Source organism: Mesoplodon densirostris, chromosome 2 (assembly GCF_025265405.1).
Source record: "Mesoplodon densirostris isolate mMesDen1 chromosome 2, mMesDen1 primary haplotype, whole genome shotgun sequence".
NCBI classification, from domain to species: domain Eukaryota; kingdom Metazoa; phylum Chordata; class Mammalia; order Artiodactyla; family Ziphiidae; genus Mesoplodon; species Mesoplodon densirostris.
This window is the reverse complement of record NC_082662.1, coordinates 174,380,957-174,405,921: the sequence shown is the minus strand read 5'-3', so window position 1 is coordinate 174,405,921 and position 24,965 is coordinate 174,380,957. Positions and strand designations below refer to the sequence as shown.

Sequence of the window (24,965 nt, the reverse complement as noted above, 5' to 3'; positions counted from 1 at the left end):
TTTAAAAAGAAAAATTCCTGCTTTCTTATACTTTTTAAGAATGGAAAACTGAAAAAGAAATTTGTTCTTCCTGAATTTAAATTTAAAATAGTTGCCATTGGTTATTTCTAGTTCATCATAAATAGTAAAATGTTTATAGGTGAGATTCTTATTAATAACTCTTTGAGAGTCTTGGAAATACAGACTAGAGTGAGATAGAAAGTAAATACTTAAACCTTTATCCAGTAATTATTATCAAATATTATTAGCTTTATGTGTACAGTATAAATGTGTACTGTTTAAAGAGGTTTTTGTATTTTTTAAATAATTAAAGATGTCTTAGTTTTGGAACTCATATTTTTGTAGACTTAAAGACTTTGATCAATTTTATTTAGTCAAGTAGGGAAGGAACCTTGCCAGTGTGAAGAATATGGTAAGATATTGATATTTCCAGGTCAACTTGAATATGATTTGTTACAGAAATGATAAAATAAGAAAAAGCAATTTAAGTTCATCTAAGATTTTATTTTTAATGTTTAGGAATGAAGTATTTAAAATTATCATACTTTATAAATTACTGTAGAAATGACAATTAATCAATTGTAAATTGTCTACAAGATTTACTGAAGTAAAGTTTCAACAGACAACTTACTATATCCCAAACTTTACCTAAGTGAATTTAAAATATTCATTTAAAAATAGTTCAGTATCTCTTCTGTAAACATTATTCTACAGTTAAAGGGTTCCTGTAATCAATAAGATTGGGAAATACTGACTACTGATGTGAAACCTTCCTCTGTGAGATTTGACATATATGTTAACATATAAACAATTGGAGAAGTCCTGAAGAAGATGGGAGGAAAACAACCTGTTCAACTTTTTTTCTTTTTTTTGACATAGCATTCTCCATATCGATCGTGGAGTGAGTTTATTTTGTGAAACCTCTATTATTAATATTTCACAGAATCATTACCTTTTGGAACAATATCCATGAAATACTTTAGACCAAAGATAAACATAGCCCTTATATTTAGGATAGATTCCTAGGAGCATTTGACTTAAAATAGCTGAATCTAAAGACAACTGGTAATGAGGAAGCAACATTGAGAAATTGAATGGTATTCAGCTACATATTGTTAAATTCTTTTCTACCGTGGAATGGAAGTCCAGGCTTACTTAAGTAAAGAGCTACAATCATCACTTTAAATGTCATCGTTCTTTCCATCTCAGTCACACTTGTTTTAGTAGCCTATTAGGAAGAAAATTCCAATTGACATTAAATATTTCCATTGGGGTTTTAATATATATTTTAAGGACTGTCACTACTCACTCTTATTCTTTTTAGTCAGTTGGTTTTATTTATTTATTAAAAACATACTGTGGTCAGAAATTGTACTGGGTACTATATGGAATTAGAGAAGGTGCTGTTTTAAAGAGCTTACTCATCTCTACTGATGGGTGAGAGCAGGATAGCAGGCTGGGACACAGATATTTTCATAAAGATTCAAATAATTACTGATTGGCTCTTTTTTAAAATAAAGTCTGGATTACTTTGAAATCAGATCAGAGGTTGAGTGTTAAATGAATGCTATTTAAAATGTAAAACAATGGCAATTTAAAAAAATCATCTATTTATTATAAATATTAAACGTATTTACTATCTGTATGTGTTCCCCCCAAATTAAATAGGTAACCAACTCACATTTTTAAAAACCAGGGACACACACACAACTTTATAGTTATTTGGCAAAAAGTTATATTTGTTTTTCAATTTATTTTTGCTAAGTTTATTTTGCTTTATAGGTGTAATTAAAACTCTAATAAATGTGTATTTACTTTTATTTTTATTTGCTCTGTATTTCATAAAATTACTTTAAAAACTTTAACAGTGAAAGGGAGTGTACTGTGTTAGTAAGGATATGTCCTTGACCCTACCATTAAATATAGCAGAGACACTAGGACAGTTCAAGACCAATTTAGCAGTCATTGCCCGTACAATGCCTCTGCCTTCGTTAAGATTTGAGGGCCTGCAAGAAAAATCATAATATTGATTCAACCCTTCCAGTATCAAGGCTACTACTTAAAAGCTTGGGAATTCCTGACCCACGTATAAATAATTGCAAAGCATCCTCCCCCCACAGTTGCACCTCATGGCAAAACATTGACATGTCTGGTCTTAGGGTCAGTGCAGGACTGATGGTCAATCATGTTTTCAAGATCCATAACAAAAGGATTGTAGGGACGTTTCTGCATCCTATTTGTGGAGGTACAGAATGTTTTGAGATGGGAGGGTCTGGCCATAGAATACTGCAGTAAAACTTGGGCTAGTGCATGGGGGTTCTTGCAGCAAGCGAGTCAGAAGCCAGAGCTTCTTTTATGGCAGAAATTGTACGCTACTAGATAAGTGTGATGATATTACAGATTATCTTTCCCTTCTTAAGTCTTTAAGACTCAGGAGATTTTTATTCCAGAAGTGCCTATAGAACTGCTTTCCTAGAAACTATCTTGTCTAATGTGAAATGCATGTTTGGTAACCAAGTCATTATCTGTAGCATGCCTTCTTCACCGTATCAAGAGAAGGGGACTTGAAAAAGATAATATCATTATCAGCAAAGTTCTGTCATCTATGATACAAAAATAACCTTATAGTATGAACATCCTATAGCCTATATAGTATGTTCAATAAGATGTATTAATATTTACATACAAATGTATGTCTCTCTTAATTACATGGTGAAAATTGGATATTAGAATCTTGAAGCTTATTGCTTAAGAAAACTAATACTACATGTATTCATTGTAGGATTCTGCTGTATTTGGAGGACTTACACCTCAAATTGATTATAATCATTCACAATTGTTTTGCTCAAACACAGTTCATGGTTCTGTAGTACCTGCTTAGTTTGGAATTCAGAGACTTTTACCAACTTGTCTATCAGGGTCTAACTCCCAGTATTACCATTTTCCCACCTACTTTTCAAATACATTGTGTTGCCTCAACATCAGTGCAGGGCTTCCCTGGTGGCGCAGTGGTTGAGAATCAGCCTGCCAATGCAGGGGACACAGGTTCGAGCCCTGGTCCGGGAAGATCCCACATGCCGTGGAGCAATTAAGCCTGTGCGCCACAACTACTGAGCCCATGTGCCACAACTACTGAAGCCTGCACGCCTAGAGCCCGTGCTCCATAACAAGAGAAGCCACCGCAATGAGAAGCCTGCGCACCGCAATGAAGAGTAGCCCCCCTGCTCGCCAGAGAAAGTCCGCACGCAGCAATGAAGACCCAATGCAGCCAAAATTTTTTTTTAAATCAGTGCATTTTACCACCTTACCCCTACGTCCCCATCCCCAAACATCCACATTTTGAAATTTTACTATCCTTCATGGAGGGCTTAGATCAAATATCACCTAGTAACTGAGAATATTCTTTATCTTTTATGATTCCCTCACTTCTTTGTACCTCTGCTTCTATGATTCTACTTTGTAGTATGTATAGTTACTCATAAACATATTTTTTTCCTCCTACTCAGACTGTAAGCTCCTGAAAGGCAGCGTGCATGTAGGGTGCATGAACACATTTTTGTATTCCCCTAGCAACCAGCACATTTTCTTGCACATAGCAGGCACTCAGTAAACTGACTGTTGAATCAAAATGAATTTAATTGAATTACATCTTACTCACTGTGTGTTGATTTTGTTTTGAATTCATGTCTTCTCTGTCTTTGAACCATTTTAATATACATTAAAATAATTTTATAATACTGAAATATCAGTTTCACTTGTACTACTTTGAAGTTTTTTTTTCCTAACCAGTATCCTATTAGCATGGTCATACTTCACATCACCTTTACACTTTCAAAAAATTTCATTTCTGTCCCCATTTGTAAATGCCTAACCAGTATTCAACATTCAAACTGTGTTTACTTACGTTTAACTGAATCCACAGAATTGAATATTCTGCTGTGCATTAAAATGGCCCTCCTATACATCAGATATACTTATATGTACAAAGTAACTCTTAGTTGATTGCTATCAGATTGTTTCCTTTTCTGTATTTTATGTAATAAAGCATATAACTATCATAGAATTGCTTATAACCTATTTCTCATTGGTATCTTTGGCCCTTAAATCATTGGGTTCTTTCCTGTTTAGCACTTATCCCCAAAGAGCCCTATGTAATGGTTAAAAATTAAGATGGTGTACAAAATCTAGTTACAAGGGTAGAATGCTTTGCCCAGCTGAACTAGTGGCAAGTTTAAGATTAAATTTCATTTTTACCTCTTTTCTTTTGATAATTAGATTTCCTTTAAAGGCTCAAAAATTTTTCCTTTGCTTTATACTATATGAAGAGACAAAAATAAGGTATTGCTAAATACCCTGTTGATAAATTCTTAGTCAGTTGACCTCCCTGAAGAAACATGCCTTGAACACATTTAATATAATTCCTAAAATAGAGTTTTGCATTTTGAACTTGAGCCAGCTATCTTGGAATGCTGATTCATGTGTGCCAGAATTCTTATTTCAACAGTGGGATAAACCATTTGACCAAAACTACAAAGTGTATACATTGTATCATGTAAACAGTAATATAACAACCCATAAAGAAATCTTCATGGACTCTGACAAATATTTTAGTGTATTTTAGCAAGAGAATACTACTTTTCCACATTGTCCACATTTAGAAGTGAAAATTTCATAACTTTAATACATATGGTTTTCTGAAATAAAGGAACAGTGAAATTGCTAAATGTAACTTTAAAATCCAAGTTAGTAATTTCTCTAAATTGGAATGATAATTGGGGAAAAATTGAGATGTTTTTACCGTAATAATTTTGAATCTTTTATCCAAATATTTATTTCAGATTGTATCTGCTGTGCAGTATTGTCATCAAAAGTGCATTGTTCACCGTGATCTTAAGGTAAGTGATTGGTTTTATAACAAAAATTTCTTAATTATTAACAGATATGTGGTACTTTTAGAGCTGTCTTTTTGATTGCCTAATTGTGCCAGGCACTGTACAAGGAAATTAGTTTTTATTTAATTGTCACAGCAACTTTTTATAAAAGGTAGTATTTTCTTTCTTTTTTTTTTAATTGAAGTATAGTTGGTTTACAGTATTATGTTAGTTTCAGGTATACAGTGAAGTGATTCAATTATATATATTTTTTTCAGATTATTTTCCATTATAGGTTATTACAAGGTATTGAATGTAGTTCCCTGTGCCATATAGTAAATCCTTATTGCTTATCTATTTTCTGTAAAGTAGTATGTATCTATTAATCCCATACTCCTAATTTATTCCTCCCCTGCTTCCTTTCCCCTTTGGTAACCATAAGTTTGTTTTCTATGTCTGTGAGTCTGTTTCTGTTTTGTATATAAATTCATTTGTATTATTTTTTAGATTCCACGTATAAATGATATTATATAATATTTGTCTTTTTCTTTCTGACTTCACTTAGTATGATATTCTCTAGTCCATCCATGTTGCTGTAAATGGCATTATTTCATTCTTTTTTATGGCTGAGTAATATTCCATTGTGTGTATATACACACACACACACACACACACACACACACACACACCCCACAACTTCTTAAGCCAGTCATCTGTTGATAGGCACATGGTTTGTTTCCATGTCTTGGCTATTGTAAATAGTGCTGTTATGAACATTGGGGTGCATGTATCTTTTTGAATTGAGTTTTTGTCTTTTCCAGATATATGCCCAGGAGTGGGATTGTTGGATCATATAGTAGCTCTATTTTTAGTTTTTTAAGGAATCTCCATGTTCTTCTCCATAGTGGCTGCACCAACTTACATTCCCACCAAGAGTGCACAAGGGTTCCCTTTTCTCCACACCCTTTCCAGCATTTAATATTTGTATACTTTTTGATGATAGCCATTCTGACCCATGTGAGGTGATACCTCATTGTGGTTTTGACTTGCATTTCTCTAATAATTAGTGATGTTGAGCATCTTTTCATGTGCCTGTTGGCCATCTGTATGTCTTCTTTGTAGAGATGACTATTTAGGTCTTCTGCCCATTTTTTTGTTTGTTTTTTTTTGATATTGAGTCGTATGAGCTGTTTGTGTATTTTGAATATTAATCTCTTGTTGGTCACATCATTTGCAAGTATTTTCTCCTATTCCTTTGGTTGTCTTTTCATTTTGTTGATGGTTTCCTTTGCTGCGCAAAAACTTTATAAAGTTTGATTAGGTGCCATTTGTTTATTTTTGCTTTTATTTCTTTTGCCTTGAGGAATGAACTTAACCAGGAGGTGAAATACCTATACGCTGAAAACTATAAAACATTGATAAAGGAAATTGAAGGTGATTCAGAGAAATGGAAAGATATCCCATGCTTTTGGATTGGAAGAATTAATATTGTTAAAATGGCCACACTACCCAAAGCAATCTACAAATTTCATGTAATCCCTATCGAAATACCCATGACATTTTTCACAGAACTAGAACAAATAATCCTAAAATTTATATGGAACCACAAAAGTCCTAGAATTGCCAAAGCAATCCTGAGGATAAAGAACAAAACTGGAGGCATAACCCTCCCAGACGTCAGACAGTACTACAAAGCTACAGTAATCAAAACAGTATTGGTGTAAAAACAGACAGATCAGTGGAACAGAATAGAGAGCCCAGGGAATTTCCTGGTGGTCCAGTGGTTAGGACTCGGCGCCTTCACTGCCAAGGGCCCAGATTCAATCCCTGGCTTGGGAACTAAGATCCCACAAGCTGCGTGCATGGCCAAAAAAAAAGAATAGAGAGCCCAGAAATAAGCCCACATGTCTTCAATCAGTTAATCTATGACAAAGACAAAGGAGGCAAGAATATACAGTGGAGAAAAGACAGTCTCTTTAGCAAGTGGTGTTGGGAAAGCTTGACAGCTGCATGTAAATCAATGAAATTAGACCACACCCTCACACCCTCACAAAAATAAACTCAAAATGGTTTAAAGACCTAAATATAAGGCATAAAACTCCTAGAAGAGAACATAGGCAAAACATGCTCTGACATAAATCATAGGAATGTCTTTTTTTTTTTAAATAAAGTTATTTATTTATTTATTTTTGGCTACATTGGGTCTTCCTTGCTGCACGCAGGCTTTCTTTAGTTGCGTCGAGCAGGACCACTCTTCGTTGTGGTGCGTGGGCTTCTCATTGTGGTGGCTTCTCTTGTTGTGGAGCACAGGCTCTAGGCGTGTGGCCTTCAGTAATTGTGGCATGCGGGCTCAGTAGTTGTGGCACGCGGGCTTAGTTGCTCCGTGGCATGTGAGATCATCCCAAACCAGGGCTCAAACCCATGTCTCGTGCATTGGCAAGTGGATTCTTAACCACTGCGCACCAGGGAAGCCCAGGAATGTTTTCTTAAAAGGCAGTATTTTCACTGAGGAAATGAAGAAAATGTGGATGAGAAGTTATCTAGCATTAAAGACTAGACGATTTGATTCCATTAATTAGCTTCTTTTAATAACATAAATGAGGAACTTTGTTCCTAATTAAAAATGCCTGAGGCCCCATTCCATCAGAAGCAGGGTCAGGGCACAAATCCAGATTTGTCTGATGTAAGAGCCAGTGTTCATCCTCACATTAAAGTTCAAAGAAATAAGGAAAGTTTTAAATGTTTTTATGAATATTGAATGCATATGATTAGTATAAACTAGCATACTTTGGAATAAGAAATGTGTGATAGTCAGGAAATGTTTGTGGCAGTGAACATGGGAGCCATGATTCATTTCATGGGGAAATGAAATCAGATGTCTGTTTAGGTGTTTTGCCTATTTTTTAATCTGGTTGTTTGTTTTTTTGTTATTGAGTTACATGAGTTCCTTACATATTTTGAATATTAACCCCTTATCAGATATGTGGTTTGCAAGTATTTTCTCCCATTCTATAGGTTGTCTTTTCATTTTGTTGATGGTTTCCTTTGCTGTACAGAAGCTTTTTAGTTTGATGTAGTCTTACTTGTTTAATTTTGCTTTGGTTGCCTGAGATTTTGATGTCTAATCTAAAAAGTTAATAATACTGTATTGAATACTGGAAGTTTGCTAAGAGGGATTTCAGGTGTTCCCATCACACTTATCAAAAAAAAAGGTAACTGAGAGGAAGTATGTAGCTTGACTTAAGTAATCATTTCACTGTTTGTATGTATATCAAATTATCATGTGTTATAACTTAAATATACATAATTTTTATTTAAAAAAATAAAATAATTTAGAGAAAGAAAGAATGGTTGGATTGGTTTTTTTTTTTTTTTTGAATGAAGGTAGAAAATTCCTTGTCTAAGAAAGTTGGGGTTTTTTTCCTTTTTCTCTATTTTTCCAAAGTTAACTTGCATATTCCATACCTAGGAGTTTTTTTGGGGTTTTTTTCCAACTTCTTTTCCCATTGCCTCTGTCAATTACTAGCACTAGTTTGTGTTATATTTGAATACATTGTCCTAAACAATTGTTGAAAGTCTCATCCTGTATTTTGGCTCCATTGTTCTGAGCTTACAGATTTTCTCCTGCTCCAAATATTTATATTTCTGTTTCCTCCCTCAGCTATTTTAAGGGAAATCACTGCTTCAAAGAAAGAGAAAGAAGAGGGCTATTTATTTCCCTGCCTGTGTGTTTGACTCCTAGTTTGTCATCAAATTTCTTATATGGAAAATATCTGCAAAAAATCATGTTCATTACCTAGGAGTTTCCTGTATGCTCTTGGGAGGAAACCTCAAAACGCTCTCCAGCTCTCCTCTTCTGAGGCAGCCTTGGGCACTTTGCTATCCATCCAGACATCTTTAGAGAGACCGGGAAAAGTCTAGCTTGCTCCAAGACAGCCTCAGAAATTTACAGTGACCAGGCCCTTACATCAGAACATCAAAGTAACCTGGTTTTGTCACACAGTCCATAATGTTAAGATCTAATATAAATCTCCCAAATCTGTGTGCTGTTATAATATTTATGTAATAAGTGATATCACATTTTTTGCATATTTTTGGGTGTTAGATGTGTATTTTCTGAAACAAGATGAAAACAAATATCCCAAGGTAGTATTCCTTTAAAAAGGAAAAGAAGGAAGTAGGCGAGGGAAGAGCTATATGATGGGCAAAGTGCTTGGGTCTGCTGACTGTTGGACCCTCCAGTGGTATAAACTATAGAGAACTCTGATTTTCATTTTAGTCAAATTTTACTCCTTTTTGTAACCTGATAAAACACATCTACAAACTAAGCTATAATTTCATTAGTCTATCAGTTGTAACAGAGTTTGAAACAAAACATGTGCAAAAGCAAATCCTTTATTGAATTGCTTGCATTTATAAAAGGTACATTTAAATGTTTTCACTGAATGATTCTGATTTAGGAAGATTTTAGAAAACCGGCATTTTAAAACATGGGAGAAGTCACTTCTTTCTACCATAATAAACCCCTAGAAGAGAATCTAGTTTTAGAAAAGCAAAAAGAGGCTTAAAACAGATAAGATCTAATGGAGGCTATGTTGTGTTATTTTCTTTTACTGAGAAGAGAACTTTGTTGAGGATGCATTTTGCAAGAAAGGACAAGGAATCAATTCAGTAGTCATAGAACCCCTGACTGGTAGTTAGTTTAAATATATGCTTGAGGCTTGCATTAACCAGTGATACTCTATTAAAACAGCATATTTGGGTAAATTTGTTGGTTTAAGCCCAAGATGGATTAGTGTTATGTTGACTTACATTCTTTAGAATAGGTCATATTAAGGTGCAATTCCAGGATGTTTCTTACCATGAGGAAAAAAATTAGGTTTAAAATGACCTATGGAAGAAAATGGTTTTTAAATAACCTTTCTTAAACAGTTACATATATGCATATAAATGGAGCCTTCCTATATAGTGTTAAAATTCAGTTTTATATAAATGTAATCCTGAGAAGTTACACATTGAAGTACTCTACTGGGCTTCTCAATTTGATGTTACACTTAAAAATGAGAGACAAGAAATAGATGCTTGAGATCTGAAACAATTATAATGAACGTTCTATTTTATGTAGGCTCTTTACATTGTCCTTTTTATTATTTTCCTCTTAGGCTGAAAACCTTCTCCTTGATGCTGATATGAATATTAAAATTGCTGACTTTGGTTTTAGTAATGAATTTACAGTCGGGAGCAAGTTGGACACATTTTGTGGAAGCCCGCCTTACGCTGCTCCTGAGCTTTTCCAAGGGAAGAAGTACGACGGGCCTGAAGTGGACGTGTGGAGTCTCGGCGTCATTCTCTACACGTTAGTCAGTGGCTCCTTGCCTTTTGATGGCCAGAATTTAAAGGTATCACCTAAATTTGATATTAGTGTTCTATCCCCAAGCACAGTGATTTCATAAGCCAGTGATACGTGCTTTCTTTTGCCTTGTAAGGAACTGCGGGAGCGAGTCTTACGAGGGAAGTACCGTATTCCCTTCTATATGTCCACTGACTGTGAAAACCTCCTGAAGAAATTATTAGTGCTGAATCCAATCAAGAGAGGCAGCTTAGAAGTAAGTAATTTTTCCACTCTATATTTAAAGTCTAACAATTAAAATATTCAAGGAACTACAGAGCATTATTTCAATAATTTTTCCCCATGTTTTTTAAGGAAAATTGCCAAATCATCTTATTTGCCTTTTATTTAGATCTAGAGAAAGTCACATGATGCTTTCACTACTCAAATGTTGTGCAGTAGGTTTGGCTAAAGACTCTTATGTCTTCTTTGCCCTGCAGTGAAGTCTTAAATTAAAACAACATCAAAATAGGGATAAAATTGACTTAGTTGAAGAAGAAGGAAAACCTAGTCTCTGTCACAAATTGCTTGGTCCAATATAGAAACCTTGTATTTAGTAAGTACTGATATTTCAAGGATAAAAGAAGATAGTGAAATTTGAATCCAGTGAATACTTCATGGCTGTATCTGATAGTAAAAAATTTAATAGGACCCTCTCAGCATCAGTACAGAAAATTTGCAAATATTTAAGTAGAACATATTGGAAATAGGTATTTCATTTCTTACCACACTGTTGTGTTGCCTACATACATTCTGCATACGTGAGGTTATTTATAATAACAGACGCTGTTAAAAAAGTACTAAGTATGTTACAGCCAGTAACATCAGAGCCTCATATAACCAAAATGTCTAATCTTTTTTCCTTGTGACACTGCAGTCAGAACAACTTATTAAGCATTTTGCCCATCTGTTTTTAAGACTATTTTAGCCTGTACTAAGATAAGTTCAGAGATTCAGCATGTATTATTCACTAGTATTTTTTGTCTTCATTTATTTGCCTTAATACATAGGGTAGAAAATTCAGAGAATTAACCTCATTTAAACTGTACTTTTTTAGTGTAGCAATGGGGGCCTTCTGGCACGGACTCCATGCAGGTTAGGAGGCAGCCTTATAGTGAGCCATCCCTGTGTACAGAGCTCTCAGGTTAGTTTGGGCTTTGTAATTGTATTACCACAGTACTTTTCACTAAAAGATACAATATGATGTTTCGATGGAAGTTGAGGGATGGTGACTTCCATTGGGAAATTATTTTAAATGTTTTCTATCAGTAAATCAATTCTCAGATATTTTTTACTGAATTGTTTGTTTAAATGTGATTAGTTACTTCCCATGGTTTTTGTGGTTTTTTTCCTTTGGGGGGTCAAAGGATATGTTGTAATGTTTTAAAAGAGAAATCTGTGCAGTAAAAAAGCCCACTTTCATATTACTGCTCTTCTAAACTTACTTTCAACCATTATAATGGAAAATTGTGTGAAATAGTTAAAATTGTTGACACTCATACAAGTTCTAAAATTTTATAGGAGCATAAGCCTCCCTTGATCCTGCTCTATGACCCATTTTTATCATTGGAGCCAAGTTTACTTGAATGTCACTTAACAAAATGTCCAGAGTTGAGGCATCAGCTCAGCTAATGAGAGGAACAAAAAGACCATAAAGAACAAAAATTATCTGGGGGGAGTAGATTTTACAAATCTCTATGGACGATTGATAAGATATGCTTCATGTCTTAACTGTGATTCATTTACAGTGGCCAAATATTTAAGTCTTTCATCCTTAGCATTAAAATATGAAGGACTGAAGTATTATATTTCTCTGACTTGAATGTAAAATCAAGTTATTATTATGAAAACATTTGCTCATCAGAAACTCAACTTGATGTATTTGAATATAGTCTGGAACTTCCTGTTCCACCTTGTCAAGATTAAGTTTTCCAGCCATGGAACCATGAGTCTACATTGGAAATATTATCATAATATTGCAGATATCACCATATAAAGGCTGGTCTGCTTCACAATTCCCAGAAATGATTTTCCAGAGAAACCTGACACCATTGGAAAAAAAAAAAATTTCTTTATACCAAATCTTAGCAAACTCCCCTTGAAATACCAATGATGTCGAAAATTATATTAGTCTTCACTTTTATTTTCATACCTACTTTATTATCAACTTTACAACCAAAAAATCCATAAAGTATAAAAAGCAGCTGTTTTCAAAACACCAGTCTTCAGTGTGTAAACATAAATTTTTATTCAGTAATAATGTTTTCATGTCATGTTGCATTCTTTTTTTTTAACTTCAACGTTTTTAGTATGTCCTCTTTGCTTTATCATGAGAGTGACCGCCTTCCCTGTCAATAGCTATGTTGTTCTCCTTGGATTATGTATCAAAGTTTATTTAACTATTCTCTGTTTGTTCCAAATGTGAGTTCTCATTGTTTTTGCTAAAAATAATGTGATGTACTTTTTCCCTCTGGGACATATGCTTAGATAAATTCTCCAGACAGTAATTACTCGGTCAAAGGGTATAAACAGTCTGCTAGGTCCTGCGTATCATTGCCAAAAGATTGTGTGTGACCTAAGGCATTTGAAGGTACATATTCTGCACAGCTTGTTTCAGTATTGGATAAAAATAATTTCTAGTATTTGATGCCTTTATGGTAGTAATACAGTGTGTCATAATTGCTTTAATTTGTATTTCTTTCATTAGAGATAATGCTCAATATTTTTAATGAATAGGTTAAGCGTCCTTCTTCATATGTAAGCTCTCTGTGTCTCTAAACTGCTTGTCTAAAGGAGTCTGGTTACTCAGCTTTATAGACTTGTATCAGCTTTGTACATTTTGATATGAAATATTTCCCTGTTAATACTCATATTTTAAGAAATGGAACTTGATGTATTTTTTCAGTGTTAGTTGAGTATCATGAGTTATTGATGAAACTCTAGTCTTCACTATGTAATTTGCTAATATTGAAGTTTGATTTAAAGAATCTTTATTTTAAATAATTTCACATTCTACTTGCTTGACCCATAGTTGCTTCTAGATCTAAACAGTTAATATAAGTTTTTCAGGTTGTATATATGAGTGTTGTCACCTCTTCCTAATTGTACTCATAATTGGGGGGGACAGTATCACACATGATTTTCAAAGGATTTGTGTTTTATGTTGTATGCTGGGTTTTTTCCTATTTATTTGAATATTGGTGTGTCTGGGTTTTTTTTAGAAAGATACTGATATTTTTTCCTCCTACCCCCTCTTTGTATATTCTTTCATTTTTCCAGTCCTTAAGTAAGATGGACTGTGTTACCTTTCAAAAGAATAACAAAATTTGAGCCTAAAGCAAAGTTGCTCATTATTGTCCTTTCTCCCTCATCTTTGTCCTCCTCACAAAGTATTTATTTTTACTTTTAACACCTTTTCCAGCTGCTGCTAAGAGAATCTTTAAAATCTTGCTTGTGTCTGCCCAGTTCAAATGACAGTAAAGCAAAAAACAATTAATAATAATAATAACCATTTTTCTAATGAAAATTTCTAAGTACAAATTCAGAAGCATATGGTATACTTTACAAAGGTTGAAACCATTTTAAAAAATTATTTTCATCTGGCCAGCCTAAAGTCCATAATTTTTTAGTGTGGACCTATGTATAGGGTGTATATTTCCATTGGTAATTTGTTTAACTCTTTATAATTCATCTGAATCAATTATTTTGTTAGAACTTCTCAGCAAGTAGTCATTTCTGTTCAGTGACAGTGATGGCTAGTGTAAACTTTCTTCAAGTTGGGAATCTTGTTGGACCTCTTGTTTCTCATGTTGAGATACCTCAAATGAAATCTGAAATGGACTAGTTTGTTCAACTGGTCTAGTGCAGTGTGTCGGCCAGTGGTTTACACTGTGCCTGAAACCACCGGGAATAGGGTTGCATGAACTCTGCGGTCACCAGCACCACCATTTCCTGGGGACACTTACTTCTCCCTTGGCTTTGGATGTTAACCCTGTGATTCCCATGGAGGAATTTTGTGTGGGCGTGAGGTTCACACACTGAAGACAGGTACTTCCACATGCTCTTCTCTTTCCTCTATCCCTGTTTTGTTGCTCTCTGTGCCTTACTCCTCTAAAGGACCTTCAGATTTAGAACTAGTGGAGTTAATTCTGCTACTTGTTCCCTTAAGCAGATCTTTCTTCCTACCGTTACCTCCCATTCCTTTTACTGAAGGACATTTTTCCTCAGATTATTTTTATTTTGCTTTGAAACACAACTGTTTTTAAGGAGACAAACTTTGCTAAGTGGACTCGGGGACCCCCAGAGGTCAGAACAGTTAAGACAGGAAAGCGAAACTGTTTTCTCTCATCGCTGCCCAGCGGCCTTTTCCTTTCACTGTGATTTTCCACCTTCCCTGGATCAGCCCGGCCTCAAATCTGATTTTGTGTGAAGACTAGCAGAGTCAGTGCTTCTTCTGTGTCCCTCAGATTGTTCCTTTCCCAGTGCTGTTTCTAAAATGTTGCTTATCTTCCTCATTAATAAAATGTGGCATTTCTCCATTGCCTATCAGATCAAGTTTAAGTTCATCATCTGAGGATACTCACTTCATCTCCTATTCTTTCATTGCATGTTACCTCTGTTCCAAGTCAAAAGGAGAGGATGCCTCACTCTTCCCCCCTCACATCTGCCTTCACTTGTTCACCAGTCCAGATATTACCTGTATTTGGAGAGTGAGTTCACTTCCTAACTTCTTGGGATTCCTTCCCTGAAAACTCCAGCCCACACTGCAAGTTATTCTTTTTCGTCTTTATTAATACTCACTGCTAATAGCACAATCCTGAACAGTTAATTCTATTGTGTATTCAAATATTTTCAGGTTTTATGAGTAAATCTTATTTCCCCAGATAAAAGACAAATTACCTCAGGGTTTAGTGCACATATATATTTTTCCTTGATGTGGGCAGATAATAATGGTTGTGAAATGAGCACCAAATACACACCATTTCATTGAGAAACATCAGAAATTTTGGATTATCTTAATTTTGCTTTTAATATTTTGTCTTCCACTATCGGATCTGTTGTTGCTCTTGTATTTTTTACTTAGGGATACTCTGTTCCTCCCGGCACCTGAGTGAAAATCCTCAGACCCCTCTTGGATTTCATCCTTTCCCTCATTCTCAAAACGAATTTTGTCATCAGGTGCTATAGATTGTACCTCTACAGGTTTTCTCTCTTCTGTTGCATCCTGTCCAGTTCAGTTCTCTGTTCTCTATCTCCTGGGCATTTTAGTGACTTCCTAAGCTGTCTTCTTGTTGTTAATCTCTTCTCTACATTTAATTTTACTCAAGGCTTCTGTCCAGGCTTATGTTAAAACACTGCCCTGTTCAAAAGCAGCAAACAAGCATTTGTGCTGAGAAAGATAGTACAAGGCACAGTCTTTATCCTCAAGGACTTTAAGTATAGTGAAGGAGCTGTGATAAAAGGTAGAGTGTGATAACAGTCACAATAGGAAATATACAGAGTTCCATGGGAACACAGAGGAAGGACAGATGAGTAACAGACAAGAGGTTTTATTCCTTCAGTCTACAAATATGCATTGAGCATTTAAGTGCTGGGTATGTTTAGGCGCTTGATATGCAAGACTGAGCACATCAGATGCAGGTCATTCTTTGTTTGGGTTTATGGTCTAATAGCAGAGATAATTAACAAGTAAACACAAAATATTTACATAATGACAGGTTGCATAATTGTACACAAAGATCAGAGTACCATGAAAGACAGTGATAGAAGGAGCCCAGATTTTGTGTGGACATTGTAAGACCGATAAAAAGGAACTTAGGTGGAAAAAATAGGGGGAAACATTCCAGGCAAAGATCCTTATCTTCTACTCAGAAAACAGAAACCAGTAGTCATGAACTCTTCATTTCCTGCCACCATACTCTTAATGGTACTGTCTGAACTCCACCCACCTCCTTAGTTCCCTGTTGCAGTGGAGAGGTGTCTTCTCCTGTCCAAGACTTACCCATTCATTCCGGTGCTGGATTTAGCACGTGTGATGTGCCTTCTCAGTACCTTACTCCTTCAGTAAAGCTTTCTCTTCTGTACCATCCTAACCTCCTGTGCCAACTCCTTTCCCTCAGCCTTTATCCATACCTAAGGAGCTTCTAGTTTTCTTAAAAAGGCATCCTTCAACCTCACAGTCCCCATCCAGTATTCTTTCTTGCTCCCCCCTTTCTGGCCAGACTTTTTAAAAAGTATCTCCACTGGCAGTCACCAATTTCTCATCTGTCCATTTGCCTCTGTGCGTTGCCTTCTGATTCCCATCTCCACCACTCAGTGAAGCCACCCTCAGTAAACTCACCTGTCTTTGTCGTAAACACAACAGGTTACGTTTTCAGTTTTCACCTTATTTGACAGGACACAACTGCCTCCTCTTTGAAAAACTCTCGCCTTGCCTTGCATGTCACTCTGTGCAGATTTTTCCTCCCCCCATTTACTTTTGGGATTACTTTTCTTTCCAGCCCTTACATGCTGGTAATGCTGGCATTCTTTAAGGCTCTAGTATTCATTCTCACTCGATTCGCCCTTCTGGAGGATCCCAGCACTCTGTCATTGTTGGCTGCTTTCTAAATCTCCATCCCTAGCCCAGATTTCTCCTGGGCTTCAGAATAAAGTAAGTGTTGACAGGACATGTCTGTTTGGATATGCCAAAGCACCTCACACTCAGTTTGTCTAAACCTGAGCTCCATCTTTCCCAGTGCATTCGACCTCTCTCTCCGAGTTTGGTGTCTCAGTACATGTTATCAGCCTCTACTCAGTTGTCTAAACCAGAAGCCTCATCATCGCCTTCATTTTCCCTGAGCTCTTTCATCACTCCCCTCACTTCCAATCACAGAGTTTTGTTGATTTTTACCAGCCAAATACTGAAAATGTCTTTTTTTCCCATTGCCACTGCCTGCCCTTAGAGCGGGCTGGTCTCTTCTCCCTCCTAGATTCCAGCTACAGCCTCTTAGTGGATTTCTGAGTCTCCAGTGTCGAATGACTCCCACACACTGGCCGGAGAGACTTTGCAAAATCACACTCTTCCAAGATATCCTTTATCCAATTGAAAGGAAGCGTCATGATTTGGTCCCTATTAATTTTCCACCCTGGTCTTGCTCCAGCACCCGCCTCATGTAGTCATACTGACCTGCCGTCCCCCACATGCCCTGCTCTTGTTTGCCTGGGTCGCTCGCAGGCTTTTGCCTCTCTTCCAGTTCCTCCTTGCAGGATAACCTCTTACTTACTCTTCCAGCATCTAACCTCCACTTACTTGGGATTCTACTATTTATACATCTCATTCCATTGGTTATTATTTTCAAACTCAATATGGTGCTCTTACAGGGAGATCAGTTGAGTGCTTTGTGACCACCTAGAGGGGTGGGATAGGGAGGGTGGGATGGAGATGCACGAGGGAGGGGATATGGGGATATTTGTGTACTATGTATAGCTGATTCACTGTGTTATACAGCAGAAACTAACAACATTGTAAAGCAATTATACTCCAATAAAGATGTTAAAAAAATAAATTGTGCTCTTAAATTTGAGAACATCACTGAGGACTTAACTTCAGCTCATTTGAAAAACCAGAAGTATTTATGTCTAGCTTATGTTTGTTAGTTTTCTTGTTTGCCCATTCTCATTCATCGTAATAATAACAAACATTCAGAGAGCTGCCACGGAAATGTAATATGTTGATAAAAGGACAGTTAGGTCCCTTTGTTTGTACTGATGTGTTTGTGTGGAGAGGTGGGGTTTGTTATGGATTTGTTTTTTTGTTTTTTTTTAATTTATTTTATTGAAGTATAGTTAATTTATCATGTCGTGTTGTTATAGATTTGTTTTAAACATTTTTCAAGACTTCCATTTTTAAGCACTATCTGAGCTGCCACCTCCATATATTTGTGCAGTCTAGCTGCAGAAGTGAGTAAAGTTGTCGAGGACTAGATGGGCTGGATTACAGGGACTGGTTCCAGGAACCTCCGTGGATGTTCAAGTCCCATATATAAAATGGTGTGTAGTATTTGCATATAACCTGTGCACATTCTCCCATATACTTTAAATCATCTCTAGATTATTATAACACCTAACACAGTGTAAGTGCTATGTAAATTGTTGCTGGTATGTCACAAATTCAAGTTTTGCTTTTTGGGACTTTCTGGAATTTTTTTTTTTTTCTGAATAGTTTCTGTCTATCGTTGGTTGAATCTGAGGACACTAAACCCACAGATACTGAGGGCTGACTGTACTGTGTAGCTGTCCTAAGTGGTTCATCATATTCTTTGAGGATTTTTATGTATTCACCATGCAACCTAGGAAATTCTGCCAACAACAAAATTTTCCTTCTGCAGATGCTGCTGCCTGATTACTGTCTAGGCTTCTGCCAGACATACTGTTTGGGAGGAGGCAGATGAGGAACAGGAAGGACTTTGATATTTTGGAAAATCATGTGGCAGGAATTTACAGCTCTGCTTTGTAAACCTTTTTTTTCCTCCTGATGTGCACCCTCCCTGACACTTTTACTTTATTGATGAATGATCACTAAAGACTTGGTGATAGCATTGTTATTTTTTAAATTTGTAGTGAGTCTACTTTTATTTAAATTAGTTGGATAAGGTACCTAAATTACCATTGCTCAAAGTGGTTATAAGAAGTAAGTATGTCTTGCATCGTATTCCGTTGTGTATGTGTGTGTGTGTGTACCACATTTTCTTTATCCATTCATCTGCCAATGGACACTTAGCTTGCTTCCATGTTTTGGCTATTGTAAATAATGCTGCAGTGAGCATGGAGGTACAGTTTATCTCTTCAAGATAATGATTTCATTTCCTTCGGCTAAATACCCAGAAGTGGAAACAAGAAGGAAATACTGCCATTTGCTACAACATGGATGGACCCTGAGGGCATTATGCTAACTGAAATAAGTCATACAAAGACAAATACTATATGATCTCACTTATATGTGAAATCTTAAAAAAAAAAAAAAAAAAAAAAAACGAACTTACAGGAACAGAACAGATTGGTGATTGCCAGAGGCAGGGGATGGAAGAAATGAAGGAAGATGGCCAAAATGTACAAACTTCCAGTTATAAGATAGATAAGTTCTGGGGATGTAATGTACAGCATGAAGACTAGTTAGCAATACTGTATCTTATATATTTGAAAATTGTTAAGAGAGTAGATTTTAAGTTCTAATCACTAGAAAAAACATTATAACTGTGTGAGGTGATGGATGTTAACTTATTGTGGTAGTCATTTTGTAATATATACACATATCAAATCATGTTGTACACCTTAAACTAATACAAGTTATATGTCAGTTATATCTCAATATAATTAACGTGTCAAGTATATCTCAGTATAACAACTACGAAAAAAGAAAGTGGTAATCTTTTAAGTGTTATATGTCTACATATCATACTTAAGCATATATGAACTATCTACAAAGTTTAATGAAAATATATCAGTATCATGTGACCAGGACCCTTAGGAAAATCTTCCCATCTCGCACAGCAGTATTCTTATAGACCCCAGTTATCAGAGATCTGGTTTGGAGCACCTATCTTTTGCTTAGTGACTTTGGGTAAATATCATTAGTTGAAGGGAAGGTACCTGAGGAGTCAAGGTTAGCCTGAAAAACTGTGTATGGAACATTATTTTTCTAATTAGTTGAATATTGGCAAATAAAGTTTAGAGATAGAGAATATACTTTGCAGGATCTAGAAAAAGAATATTAATGTATCAGCACCTAGAATGTTCTTGAATGAGAACCTAGAACCCTATAGTAATAAAAAGTTGAAAAATTTTCTAAATTAATACAGAATTAATCCCCATTAGCTTGCCTTTGTTTGTGGGTGATAAAAAACACACGTAAATGTATCCTCCTTCAAGTTTGAAGTGTACATTACACACAGTTGTGTTTACTATGTGCACAGCATCACACAGCACGTCTCTGGAACTTTCTCATCCCACAGGACTGGAACTCTGTACCATCGAACAACAGCTCCCCCTTGCCCCCTCCTCCTAGCCCCTGGCAAACACCATTCTACCTCCTGTTGCTATGAGTTTGATTGTTTTAGATACTTCATATAAGTAGAGTCATGCAGTATTTGTCTTTTTGTGATTGGCTTATTTCCCTTAACAGTGTCCTCTAGGTTCATCTATGTTATAGCATATGACAGAACTCCCTTCTTTTCTAAGGCTGAGTAATGTTCCATTGTATGTTTATACCACATTTTCTTTATCCATCCATTCATCCATCAGACATTTAGATTGTTTCTGCATATTGGCTATTTTGGATAACACTGCAGTGAACATGGGTATGAAATATCTCCTCAGGATCCTGTTTCCCATTCTTTTGGATAGGTACCCAGAAGTGGGGTTGCTGAATCATATAATAGTTCCATTTGTAGCTTATTGAGGAACCTCCATACTGTTTACCACAGCAGCAACGCCATTTTACAGTCACATCAACAGTGCACAAGGGTTCCAGTTTCTTTGCATTCTCACCAACACGTGTTATTTTCATTTTTTTCAACACTGGCCATCCTGACAGATATGAAGTGATATCTCATTGTGGTTTTGATTTTCCTGATGATTAATGATGTTGAGCATCTTATATGCTTGTTGGCTATTTGTATATATTCTTTGGAGAAATATCTATTCAAGTTCTTTGCCCATTTTTTTTTTTTTTTTTTTTGCGGTATGCGGGCCTCTCACTGTTGTGGCCTCCCCCGTTGCGGAGCACAGGCTCCGGACGCGCAGGCTCCGGACGCGCAGGCTCAGCGGCCATGGCTCACGGGCCCAGCCGCTCCGCGGCATATGGGATCCTCCCAGACCGGGGCACGAACCCGTATCCCCTGCATCGGCAGGCGGACTCTCAACCACTTGCGCCACCAGGGAGGCCCGCCCATTTTTTTAATTGGGCAGTTTTTTGTTGTTACTGAGTTGTAGGAGTTCTTTATATATTCTGCATAGTAACCCCTTATCTGATATATGGTTTGCCAGTAGTTTCCTCATTCCATAGGCTGCCCCTTCTGGGTTGCCTTTTAACAGCCTGGGATTGACTGTGTTTCACAGTCTCAGCTTAAATTGGACTCTGGTAATGCACACCAACGTCTGTTTTTACCCTGATTCTTACTAATTCCTAATTCCAGGCTTAAATCTTGATTGTTCTCTCTTCCCGTATTCTCTGAGCTATATTGTCATTACTAACTCTGATTTCCATTTTCCATGATCTCTTCTTTCCTAATGTTTTAGTAAGTGATGATTTTAAAATTACACGTATATATTTGGTAGGAGACTGGGAAAAAAAAATCTCTTCATTAATCTTAAATGTAAAAATGAAGCAGAGGTTAAAATCAGTAGGTTTTTATGTTAAATTTTTCAAATGTGAAAATATTTCTTTTAGAGGAGCATAGACAGCAGGCAGTATATTTTGAATCAGTTCATTTGGTGAGTGTGTGGGATGATGGTTAGAGTTGTCATAAGATATATAAGTATGTCCCAAAATCTTACACCTCCTGTTGACCTGCTAATCAAGCTAGAAACAGTAACTTTAGTTTGGAAACATCACGATTCTTGTTGACTGAACCAATAAGTTTCACATTTACTAAAAAAGAGCTAATATAAGTGGTTGAATGTTCTGATTGGCCAAACATAATGTAGAGTTTATTTCCTAGCAAATAATGAGAGATCGATGGATGAATGTTGGTCATGAAGAAGAAGAACTAAAGCCATATGCTGAGCCTGAACCAGATTTCAATGACGCAAAAAGAATAGGTAAGTATTTAAGTGTTGTGAGAGGGGTGGTCCCTAGGCTAAAAGTGAGAGTCCTTTAGTCTACCAAAATCGTGTTTAAAATGTAAATGGGAAGCAATTTTTATTTGAAAAATACTTGCTTTATCATCTTTTCTTTCTCCAGATATACACTAAACATTGCAAAATTCAAGTTCCTTATTCTGTTCTCATATATTATAATCTAAACCAGTTGTTGGCAACAGTGATATAAAAATTAAGATAATGTAGATAAACCTCATTCTTTTCTTTCAGCAATTCCTAACAGGAGGAATGACTGATTTAAGAATCAGCACTGATCAGACTGATAAATATCAGCAAAACATAGCATGTATTTTAACCAAAAACGTAGAGGCCCTTAGTTAGAGGGAGGAACACTTTGGCTCCCCCTTTGTTTCCCACTATCTCAGCAGGGTCCACTCTCCCACATCCAGTCAGTGTGCTACTCCCAACCGGTTCCCTCTCTTCATTCCCAGAGCCATCAGCAACTCACAGTTGAGTCATCTCCTGTCTGGCTTGAAGGCAGAATAGCTGAGGAAGAGCATTGTAGGGTGTTAGGAATCTGATCAGAAGAACTGTGGGATTCAAGCCTTCCAAAGAGTGAAGCAGAAATTGTTAAGAGATGAGAGAAACCACTCCATGAGTGGCTGAGGGTGTGTTGAGAGAGAGAGAAGGTGTTCTGTGTGTGTCACAGAGAGACAGATACTACGTCGAGCTGGATAAAGGAACTCAGCTCAAGGATGTGCTGGGCAGTGAGAAATGGAGTAGCCTGTGAATATATTAACCCACAATGTAGATAATTTCTGCATGAAAAATTGGGGATGTCCAGTATCTGTAACTACATAGTGTCTGTATATTAGTAATCCAGAAGCTTTATAATTAAAGTTACGCTTTAAATTTTCAGAATTTAGTTTTCATATCTGATGTGGGCAAACTTGCCCATTTTTGTTGGTTTCTTTACTAAAATAAACCCATTTTCAGAAAATTTGACTTTTGTTGTTTTTTATTTCTAGACATCATGGTCACCATGGGTTTTGCACGAGATGAGATAAATGATGCCTTAATAAATCAGAAATATGATGAAGTCATGGCTACTTATATTCTTCTAGGTAGAAAACCACCTGAAGTAAGTTTTTCACCTTTTCAGATTAATGTGAACTATTTCTTGAGCTAAGTCACAGCTAAGTATAGATATAATGCTAGCAAATATATTTTAGGTTGTATCAAAAATAATACAAAGACCCTAACGTTCTTATTTATCAGAATTCAAAATTCAAGTTGCTGAGTTGTGAACTAACCTTATTTCCGAATACTGAGAGATTCTGTTTTGGAAGAGCAGGCATAGTGCCTTGCTTAGCTCTGAGAGGCCCTGTTCACAGTCACGTCTTTGAGAATGGCTCTGGCAGCCCAAGTGCAACAGCCCTGCCAGAGGTAACACAGTTATTTTGGGTGGGCAGAAAAGACAGCAACTGAAGCGAAAGGAGGTAACAGCACTGAAAACAAAATGTGTAGGTGGGAACCCAGGAAAAGGTTGTTTGGTGATATATTTTGCCTTGTAGAGTGTCAAGTGTTTTGATACATTCAATTGGAAATTCTCAAGGCCAGTCGAGGTCTATAATAGGGAGAGAGAGTAAGGAAGTCACTCTCTGCCAATTGTGATAGGACCTTTGATGATCCTTTGGGACAGCAAATATAAAGGTATAAATCGAGAGTCAAGAACAGCCCAGAGCTTTGACAGTTGGTTGAAAATTAGACATCTGTGGGAGGCATTTTGTAGAATAGGATGAAATTATTTATAATTAGATAGTAACTATTAGTGAATCAGTACATTTCAGCTGACATTTATTGAACCTATTCTGTACCAGAAACTATGCTAAGTACTGGAATAGAAAGATTAGAAGATCGCTGCACTCAAGGAGCCGTCAGTCTAGAGGGGAGAGAATCGGTCCACAGTGTGGTACAGTGTGGAACGTGCTCTGATTAGGGGGATGTACAGGATACTCAAGGACATGAGGGGACAGGCACCCACAACAGGCCAAGACACGTAAGAGGTTGAATTAACAGTATTTGATAACCTGTTGGAAATGAAGGATAAGAGACTCTCAGATTTCTAGCATAGGTGACTGGTTTTGTAAGATGTATTTGCCAAGATAGGAAAAGAGTGAACCTTAGTGGGAAGATGGGAGGTTTGTTCAGTTCCGGGTGGTTGAATTTGAGATTCCTGTTGGTTGGAGCTGTTCAGTAGACATTTGGATATAAAGATCTGGATCTGAAGGGAATGAGTTGAATAGCATGAATAGATTTGGGATTCATCATCAGAGGGCCACACAGTAATGTGCCAGGAACTGTTGTAAGGACTTTACATGTATTAATTCATCTAATCCTCTCAGTGACCCTACCAGGTAGGTACTACTATAGCGGAGGAGAGGGATCTTCAGTAGAGATGCTAATAGCTAGGGAAGTGGCGTCAAAGAAGCCAAGCCAAGAGAATTTTAAGAAGTGGGAAATAGTACAAATGGTTATCTCTAAAGTCTTTGAACTGTCTCTACCTAGATTTTAGATTTCACTCCTGAGATCTTTAATTTTCCTATTAATTTAAGTATAAAGGAAACACTAATTTTATAAGCATACAACCCAGCCCGTGCATGAATTAAAATGAAGTTTGAATTGCATTGAATATAAATGAATGAAGCCACTATAAGTAGTAAGAGCCTGAACTTTGGAACCAGGGTCACTGGGTTTGAATTCCCACCCCTCCCCCACCCCAGCACAGCCACTAACTAGCTGTGTGACTTAGGCAATTTACTTAATTTCTCTGTGCCTCAATTACCTGATCTATAAAATGAGGTTGACAATAGTACCTATCTCTTAGGGTCACTGAGAGGGTTTAA

The 24,965-nt window shown here is 36.5% G+C and overlaps 1 protein-coding gene across 5 annotated transcripts in view; it reads left to right on the top strand.

Moving 5' to 3' along the window:
• Window positions 1–24,965, top strand: part of MARK1 (microtubule affinity regulating kinase 1) — a 142,097-nt gene that overhangs the window by 96,514 nt on the left and 20,618 nt on the right. For all 5 annotated transcript variants that reach the window (XM_060091423.1, XM_060091420.1, XM_060091421.1 and 2 more), the window contains exons 7-11: window positions 4,839–4,895; window positions 10,034–10,270; window positions 10,358–10,477; window positions 21,960–22,059; window positions 23,088–23,200. In XM_060091423.1, coding sequence (XP_059947406.1) covers window positions 4,839–4,895; window positions 10,034–10,270; window positions 10,358–10,477; window positions 21,960–22,059; window positions 23,088–23,200 — 627 coding nt within the window. The remainder of the gene's footprint in view (window positions 1–4,838; window positions 4,896–10,033; window positions 10,271–10,357; window positions 10,478–21,959; window positions 22,060–23,087; window positions 23,201–24,965) is intronic.